The sequence below is a fragment of the Ananas comosus genome, linkage group 16 (assembly GCF_001540865.1).
Source record: "Ananas comosus cultivar F153 linkage group 16, ASM154086v1, whole genome shotgun sequence".
Taxonomy (NCBI): Eukaryota; Viridiplantae; Streptophyta; class Magnoliopsida; order Poales; family Bromeliaceae; genus Ananas; species Ananas comosus.
In genome coordinates this window covers 453,391-462,818 of record NC_033636.1, presented here as the reverse complement: position 1 = coordinate 462,818, position 9,428 = coordinate 453,391, and the positions used below count along the sequence as shown (strand labels likewise).

Sequence of the window (9,428 nt, the reverse complement as noted above, 5' to 3'; positions counted from 1 at the left end):
GAGTCGACCTGCAGGCATGCAAGCTTATTCCATTGTAGTTGAGGTGACGTGTGAAATTTCCACCACCATTTAGTTAGAAGGGCTTGGTTCATGGTCGCGACATCCAAGATACCTAAACCACCTTCTTTCCTGGACTTACAAACGTTTTTCCAAGCCACCAGACAACCCGTGCCAGGGTGGTCACACCCCCCGTTCCAGAAAAAGTCTCTTCTTAGTGATTCGATACGCTTAATCACCCAAGTAGGTGTTTTGAAAATGGATAGAAAGTACAGTGGTAGATTGGTTAGAACCGCGTTAACCAACGTAAGTCTACCCCCCCTAGATAGGAGCTTGGCCTGCCAACCCCCAATTCTACGATGTAACTTTTGAATCATCTCCTCCCATGCCGCCCTGGGAGGTGTTTTGGGAGAGAGAGGTAATCCCAAATACTTGGTCGGAAGAATACCCAATCTGCACTCAAGTATGTTCGCTAATCTAGCACCTTTGCCGTCCGTCTTACCCAGATAGTAAAGTTCTGATTTCTCCCTGTTGATTCTCATTCCCGAAGCCCATTCGAAAAGATGCCAGAGGAACCTAAGGTTTTCCACGCACCTACTTCTAGCCTCACAAAAAAAGAAAGTGTCGTCCGCGAACTGAACGAGTGTTATCTTGCTTGCCTCAGATGGGCCTATACCATGGATGAGATTATTAAAGTTTGCCTCGGCAGTCAGCCGAGCCATACATTCCGCCACCAATAAGAATAGATAGGGTGAAAGCGGATCTCCTTGCCTTACACCTCTTCTCGTCTTTATCCATTTGGTAGGCTCTCCGTTGACCAGCACTGCCATTTTAGTGTTACACACACACGATTCGATCCAGCCGCACCACTTGTCATTGAAACCCCACCAACGTAGTATTTGGAATAGGAATGGCCAGGAAATCCTGTCATAGGCCTTTTCGAAATCTACCTTGATACCCACTCCTTCAATGTTCTTTTTACAACCCCAACAGATAAGCTCGGCAACAGATGCGTACGCGTCAGTAATATTCCTGCCTTTCAAGAAGGCTGACTGAGTAGGGGATATCAGACCCTTCATGACCTGTTCAAGCCTGTTAGCCAAGACCTTAGATAAGATTTTTTGAATCCCGTTCAACAAACTTATGGGCCGAAAGTCAGTCGCTCGCACTGCTCCCTCCTTCTTAGGAATAAGGCAAATGAAGGCGTAATCGATGGGCGCCGTGGAGAGCGTCCCCTCGAACAGCTCCTGGAATAAACACAAGATATCATCCCTAAGTGTGTCCCAAAAAGCTTGGTAGAATTTTATCGGGAATCCATCTGGGCCCGGTGCTTTATCGCCCCCCAGCTTGAAGACGGCTTGCTTAATTTCGACTAAATTGAAGGGTTCAGATATTCTCGATAGATCGGGAGCCGCCACACGGTTGGACTGAAATAACCTAGTCCAGTCCTCGCAGGAAAATTGGTCTGAATCCGCGGGGCTAAAAAGTGCCTTAAAGAAACGGTAAAAGTACTGACGTTTCTCCGCATCCGATTGATAGCTAATCCCATTTTCCTCGGGTGTGCCGATCCAGTTAGCTCTCCGTCTATCGTTAGCTACAGAATGGAAGAATTTTGTATTACTATCTCCTTCTCGCAGCCAGTGTTGCTTAGCCCTGGTTCTCCAAAGTGAGGCTTCGTCGCTTAAGACAGTTCTCAAATTAGCCTTTAGCTCCGCTCTTTTATCAATTAAAACTTGCAACAGGTTGCCCTGCTCTTCCGCCTTATCGATTCCCTGAATTTCAATCATAAGTTGGTTCTTAAGATCTCTCACACTATAAAATTCATTTACGCACCACTCCTTGATTCTGATACGACAGTGTCTGAGCTTCGCTGTGAATTTAAGCACCGCCGACTTATTCTGCGAACCCAACGATTCCTCCCTCCACCAACCCGGGAGTTTCGAAATGAATCCCTCGTGATTCAGCCACGCTTCCTCAAAGCGAAAAGACTTATCCTTCGCCTTGGAGCAATTCCCCGTGGTAAGTAAGATAGGGCAATGATCGGAAGTAATTCTGGGTAGCGCTTCAACTGTAGAGAGTGGAAACTCTTGGTCCCATTCTGTTGAAAAAAGAAAACGATCGAGTCTTGCCACCGTTGGAATCGCTTGCAAGTTAGACCACGTAAAGGATTGGTTGGACATGGGTGGGTCAATCAAGGCTAGATCTCTGATCAGCTCATTGAACAAAGCTGTGGCTTTGACGCTCCATAGCTTTTGTAACGACCCAGCCCACTAGCAATAATAACTCGTTGGGCCCAGTCAACAGCCCAAAATGCTTAAGCCCAGTTATTATTACTAGTGTCTAAGTCTCTTATAAACCCAATGACAACCCCATTCCCATCCGATGTGGGACTATTAGGGTGTCACAGACTCCCCCCGTTAAGGTCCTGACGTCCTCGTCAGTCCAATCACACACAGCCCAAGATCACCAGGCTATGTGAGACTCGTCTCGCTAGCCCGTCATCCAGACCCTGGCTCAGCCGAGACTCGCCACACATGTCCAGCTGGTGAACCGGCTCTGATACCAAATGTAACGACCCAGCCCACTAGCAATAATAACTCGTTGGGCCCAGTCAACAGCCCAAAATGCTTAAGCCCAGTTATTATTACTAGTGTCTAAGTCTCTTATAAACCCAATGACAACCCCATTCCCATCCGATGTGGGACTATTAGGGTGTCACAGCTTTCCCCTCCGCTCCTTTTGCCCTCTAGTACAGTTGAAATCCCCACAGATGATCCACTTGCCCACGCAATGTTCCTTTAATTGAGCTAATTCAGCAAAGAAATCCTCCTTACCATCCCAGGAAGCGGGGCCATAGACGTTCGTGATAAAAAACTTGGAACCAGTCATGACTGAGGAGAGAAGAGTAGTAATAGAGTAAGTCCTGACCATAACCTCCAAGCACGTGAAGAAGCGAGAACTCCATCCCGTGATAATACCTCCGGAAGCTCCCACGGATTCAAGAAACACACATTTGTTTAAAAAGGGCCCGCCAATACTACTAAGAAAGGACCTGGATACATGACTGACTTTCGACTCTTGGAGACAAACAACTGCATTACGCAGTTTCGACACAACAGTCCTAACGGCACATCGTTTAGAGGGGTCGTTAAGCCCTCTAACTTTCCAACTACAAACACGAAACATTAAAAAGCCGACAGACTCACACCACTAAAGACCAAAACAGGGTCTGTGGAACGATCGGACAACCAGCTTGTTGGGAACCGGATGGATCGTCCGTCATGTGCTACCAACAAAGATGCACGAAAAATAAAGAAAACACCGAACGAACGGTAAAAGAAATAAATGCAGAAAGAAGAAATCAAGATTTACGTGGTTCGGCAATTGCCTACGTCCACGGGGAGAGCGAGAGAGATGTATTCCACTATATGAAGAAATAAAAGTACAAGCTTACACCTTATGTCTTCTCCGGATAAAAAACCAAGAACTTTATGGTGAATCCCACCTTTCTTGTTCCAACGAAAACTCCAAGAAAATACCGAAAAAGCTTTTCGTAAAACCGAGAAGACCAAATTAGAGAAGTATAGAAACTCTAACCAAATTCCTTTATGCCGTTGCTTCGAAGAATCCGAACCGCTCAGGCAATTGGTTGAGAACCGTCGCTCCTGCTGTCGACTCCGATCCGACGTCGCATGCAAAGACGCGGTGCTTCTTCTCTAACCGTACGGACGGGGCACCTTAATTAATTAGCTATGCCGGATGCTAATTAATTTGCCTCTTGAACCCCAAGCTGTACACGCCTTATGAATAGAACCGGCCACCTTCATAATTAGCTCTCTAATTAATATTGGCCTCTACTCGACTCCACCTTGCCGTACATGCATATGCATGTATATATAGAGAGGGATTTGGCTCAATCCTACTCTAATTCAATATGATTATTGAATATAGAGTATTATATGGAAACCAATCCTAGTCTATCTAGGATTCCAATTTAAATTAGGATCCACCAAAAAATAAATTCTTATGAGATCCTTTTATTTTTCCATAAACCAATAAAAAAGAAGGCATATCTTTAACACAGCTTACATGCATTCGTTCGCAAACTTGTAGAAGCTCTCCGCCTCGTCGTCGCGTAATTTCACACCGTAGAGCAGGCTCTTGGAGATGGTCTTCGCAATTGAGGCACTTCGGCAATGCTCTTTAGCGCCTTCGCGTAGGTTGATTTTCCTTCCCATAGCCTTGACCAGTGAAGATGTCTTAGCGTGCCCAGCAAGTCTTTTGCTCTTCCTCGTCGGCCTCAGGGAAGGATTAGCACAAGAGACACCGGCAGTCACCGGCGCTAGTGCTGTCGGAATTTCGAATTCTATCGTCGCTCCCCCTAAGTCCCCTGTCGTATCGGAACCGTATTCCGGCTCAGCCAGAAGGCTAGGTGGGGAATTAGTAGGAATCCCACAGGCGTCGGATGAAGGCGAGTCCTCCGATATGAACGAATCACTGACGCTCAAGGCATGACCAGCCTCTTCGATCTCTTCGAACTGGAAACGCCGAATAATATATCTTCCGCCTACCTCCGCTCGAGCCACCCCAGTTATTCGATCCATGTACATAGATCACATATAAAATTAATTTCAATAACCTCTCCATCCATATTAAGAAGCGGTCCCCCAATTCCAGACTACAACATAAAAGAATTATGAATTCTATTGTATGAATACATACGTGATTCTGCACATGTATATGTAAGCAATAGAGAAGGGGTAATTACCTCATAGATTCTGCAGTTTGCGTAAATAGCTCCTTGCAATTAAGGCGGCAACAATCGGTACTAATGATAAAAGAAGAACACAATCATTAAAAAAAAATCAACATAGAACTATAGAAAATCCGTACTATGTGATTGTGCATAAACATATAATTACCATATTCTAAATTTTATAATAAATAATTAAAATAAATAAAATTTTAAATTTATAATAAAATATTATTATATCTCACCTGAATATGCCGGGAGCGATACCGCTCCGTATGAAAGTGGCCAACACCGGACAATGAGTCTTGTCACTCATTGCCCGGGCGGTTATCTCGATTGCGTTATTTGAGATAATCATGAGTATAAAAAATAATTGTCGGATCAAGCCCTGTCATTACAGGAGAGGGACTTTGTGATACTTGATTCGGTGTGTGTTGAAATGTCTAGGATATAGACAAATTAAGACAGTGATGTGGTATGTTAATTAGATGGTGACCAAAATCTATTTTCTATATGCGTTTCTTTCGTCAGGTCGTACGCTCCATTACCCGTATGTAAAGAAGAATGAGTGAGTTCTTACCCGTATGTAAAGAAGAATGAGTGAGTAAGAACTGATCAATGTGGCTAAGTGGGAGATTATTGTCATGTGGTGTGTCCACATTGACAGGTCTTAGTTTAAGCCGATCCGCATAAGATGTGGATTGAAATTATCCTAATATATTAAGGATAAGGAAGGATTATACGTTTCTTAGTAATTAAGAAACATATCTTCTAATAGATATCTATTATAGATATAGATATAATATAATTCTAATCTTTATGTGAGATTCATGATATTTAGGGGTTCTAACATTCTATAAATATATTTATGTGAGATTCAGGATATCTCTCATATGAGACAACAAAAAGAAAATCTACTATCTATCTTCTTTTTTTTCTCTCTCTTCTTATGTTTGCGGTGTTTTGGAGTACTCTGGACATAGAAGAGGACTCTATTAGCCCTCTTCGATTTGCATCTGTCGCATCCATTTTGCACCCAATCCGTATCCGACGCATGCGATCTGTGACGCGAGGCGTAGGCGTGGAAGAAGACGAGATACGTGGAAGATCTAGAAGCATTGAGAGCAAGACGATCCAAGCAGGCCAGTAAAACAAACAATTCGATCCGATTTCGGTTTCTGGAAACGTTAATTATTTAGTTTGTAAATTTTCACTGTCCTCTAATTCCAACAGTTGGATTCATAAGAAAAATCAAAATCAAAATAATATTCAAATTAAAACATAAAAAAATTAAATTTTTATTAACTTTTAAAATTTTCAATGCAAACTCATAATCAAAATTTAAATTTAAATATAACTTAAACTTAAATTTAAATTTACAAATCAAATTCAAATTCTAAATTAAATTTAAATTTAAATTAATTTTAAATTAAATATCAAACTTACGTTAAAATTTAAATTAAAAATGAAAAATGAAAAATAAATTTGAAGTCAATTATTTATATCTAAATTAAAATTTCTAAAAGTTAATATNAAATGAAAAATGAAAAATAAATTTGAAGTCAATTATTTATATCTAAATTAAAATTTCTAAAATTAAATATATATTAATTTTTGATTTTAAAAAATTATTACTAATCAAAGGAAACTTTCTCTATTACTTTGAAAATCAAAATTGATTCCTATCATTTCGGAGTGAATTCCATTTTCCCATTTTCTCCGGAATCAGTAGTCAAACGTCCAGATCATTTCAATTTTCATTTCAATTATCGAATTCCTCAATAAACCAACCCAAGAGAGTCATTTTCTATTGCCATTTAATTACTACAACGCTCATCCTTTATTGCATTACACTTACTACAACTTTATTCCATTGCACACACACAAACATACATATATATACTACATTCCAGGAAACTAATTAAGCTGATACATATAGATATGTATATGCACTACGCATGCATATACTGATCTCATGTGTGTTTTCAGTTGTGGCCAGGGAGCTTCTCCTTGATCTTCTCCATGAAGCCCTTCTTCTCCCGAGGCCCTCCGTTGGCGGTCGCTGTAGTCGTCGTCGTCGTCGTACCCCACGCCTCCGTGTGTTCGACGCCACCGCTCGGCTTCGCGGCGTGTCCGACGCCGTTCTTGCGGCCTCCGGGCAGCTTCTCCTTGATCTTGCTCTTCAGGCTGCTATTCTTCCTTCCCCTGCCTTGCCCGCCGCCCTCCGACGATGACGATGACTGTGTGCTCATGTTACATGCATCATATCATGTTACTCAAAATATCGATTTAGTAAAAAACTGTGTAGGATTAAGATTAACGGCCCTGTTTGGGTGCTTAAATTAGAAATCCAAATGATAACTTATTCGATGGTTTATGAAATCGGTCTCTGTATCCATGCATGATTTAGTATACATATGATGAGATGATTTCTTTTAGATATATACGTATATAACTTACCTAAATTATAGACCATTTTAAATCTACCATCCGATCTTTTGAAAATTTAATTTTATTATTCAAATAAATAACTTATAATTTATTTGATTTGAATCAATTAATAATAATTTGATTTTAAAATTTAAGCTACTTTCTTATTTAAAAAAAATTTATATTAGTTGCGATAATTGCATAAAATATATAACTAAATATATAAAAATTAGCGATACATTTAAATTTTAAAGTTTAAAATGTCATTAACTGACTCATTCACTACTATCAAAATTTTTCTAATTATAGTGTGACGCCCCGACTTCCCAGGGGGTCACCCATCCTAGGACTACTCCCATCCTAGCACGCTTAACTCTCTTAACCTCTTGGGTCTAGCCACCACCCAAAATGCTTAAGCCGGGTTAAGAGTTTAGTTCTATTATATCTCATATATAGGACTATCTGGGGTCTCACATATAGAGAGAGAGAAAGTTGAGCTCCTATATTTTTAAAACTACGGGAGCTCAACGTGCTTGTGATTTTTTAACTGTCGGTTCGCCTCAATATCCGTATAATATTATTAACCGTGTGTCCCTTTAAATCTTCTTTATTAGTTTTATACGAATTTTGAGACAATCCAACGACTAAAAAATCACAAGCATGATGAGCTCATGTGCTTTTAAAAAATATAGGAGTTCAATTCTCTCTCTCTCTCCCTCCCCCTCTCTCTCTCTCTTTATATATATTTATTTGAGTTATATCAAGCCGGATACAAGCTTAGTTAGTTAATTCGCGATTAATACGCGAATTATTCGCGTATCTTTAGAAATACGAATTAAACGGTGATTTTCATATTTTTCCAAAAAATTCGGAAAAAAATGCGATTTCTTCGTCAAAAATTATTATTCGCGATTCGCGAATAATTCGTCCAAAAAATCGGCGATCGCTGTCGCGGACTTGCGGCCGAGGGTCGCGTCATCGCCGCTCACGTTGTCATCGTCCTCCGCCGTCCTCGCCGGCACTGGGAGCAAGGGCCGCGGTGGCGGATCCCATCTCCTCGGCGTCCTCGCCCGAGGCCGTCTCCGGAAAAATGAAAGTTGAACACTGAACAGTGAAAACATCGGAGCTTTTTGGGAGGCTGGATGGTGCGCCGTCCACGAGGCGAGGTCCATAGTGGACCTCCCTCCCGTGTGTGTGTATATAATTTTTATTTATAAATATATATTTATTTATTATATATATTATTTTATTTTTATATAGAAATATTTATATAATATTTTATTTATAAATTTGTAATTATTTATTATTATTTTTAATTATATAAATTTTATGTTATTATTAATATATGTTTATTATTAATATATGAATATATTTAATCTATATATAAAAATTATAATAATAATATATATAGTATATTAATTATTATATATTTATTATATAGCCGAATTTTTTATCCTGAATTTTTAATTGGTGAACGTATAATATTCGTATAAATCACGCATCCAAATAATTACCGAACCCGTTTTTTAGCCGTATTTTTTAATGATTTTAAAAATTAAAAGACGAATTTTATCCGAATTATACCCGTATCGAATTTTTGCCGAATCCAAATTAACTAACTATGGATACGAGTGAGTTGACAGCCGCTCATGTGGCTTGCTAAGATTTTGAGCTGAAAAATTTGGCTCATGGTTGGTTCATTTATTAAACGAACGATAGACCTCAAACTCATTTTGAGCCGGACATGAGCTGACGCGCGAACAATGAGAGAGAGAGAGAGAGAGTATTAATCCTGACGGTGGAGGAGAAGAAGAGGTACTGAGCTGAATTACCGAGCTGGAGCTGGAGCTGGAGCTGCCGGAGCGGTGCAGAATGCCGTGGCGGTGCTCATGCCCGGCGCCCGCCGCCACCGCCGCCGCCCTTTCCACGGGGGTCCCGTAAGGGTCCTTCCGGAGCAGACTGCCGTGCCCGTCGGCATGCGACGTTGTCAGGTTCCCGTGATGCACCACCACCACCGGAACCCTGCTGCCATTATTCTCGTTGCTGTACTGCGGCGCCATTATTGTTACCTTAAATTAGATCTCTATATATGTCTCTCTCTCTCTCTCTCTCTCTCCCTCTATTTATCTCTTTCAAAGTAAGATCGATATGAACACTTGCACTATGTATTAACTGCATCTACATATATATATATATATATATATATATATATATATATATATATATATATATATATATATATATATAT

The 9,428-nt window shown here is 40.4% G+C and overlaps 1 protein-coding gene across 1 annotated transcript; it reads right to left on the bottom strand.

Moving 5' to 3' along the window:
• Positions 6,525–9,358, bottom strand: LOC109722409 (desiccation-related protein clone PCC27-04-like). Its single transcript, XM_020250466.1, has 2 exons — positions 9,013–9,358; positions 6,525–6,990 (listed from the first exon to the last, which is right to left on the bottom strand). The coding sequence occupies exons 1-2, from the start codon at positions 9,238–9,240 to the stop codon at positions 6,736–6,738; spliced, it is 483 nt and encodes a 160-aa protein (XP_020106055.1). The 5' UTR covers positions 9,241–9,358; the 3' UTR covers positions 6,525–6,735.

What these genes read in the sequence shown, in the direction of transcription:
- LOC109722409 (XM_020250466.1), bottom strand. Translation starts at nt 9,240, where the DNA reads ATGGCGCCGCAGTACAGCAACGAGAATAATGGCAGCAGGGTTCCGGTG. An exon ending in CCAGCTCCAGCTCCAGCTCG is followed by an intron (nt 6,991 to 9,012) that starts GTAATTCAGCTC and finishes ATGAGCACACAG; the next exon opens with TCATCGTCATCGTCGGAGGG.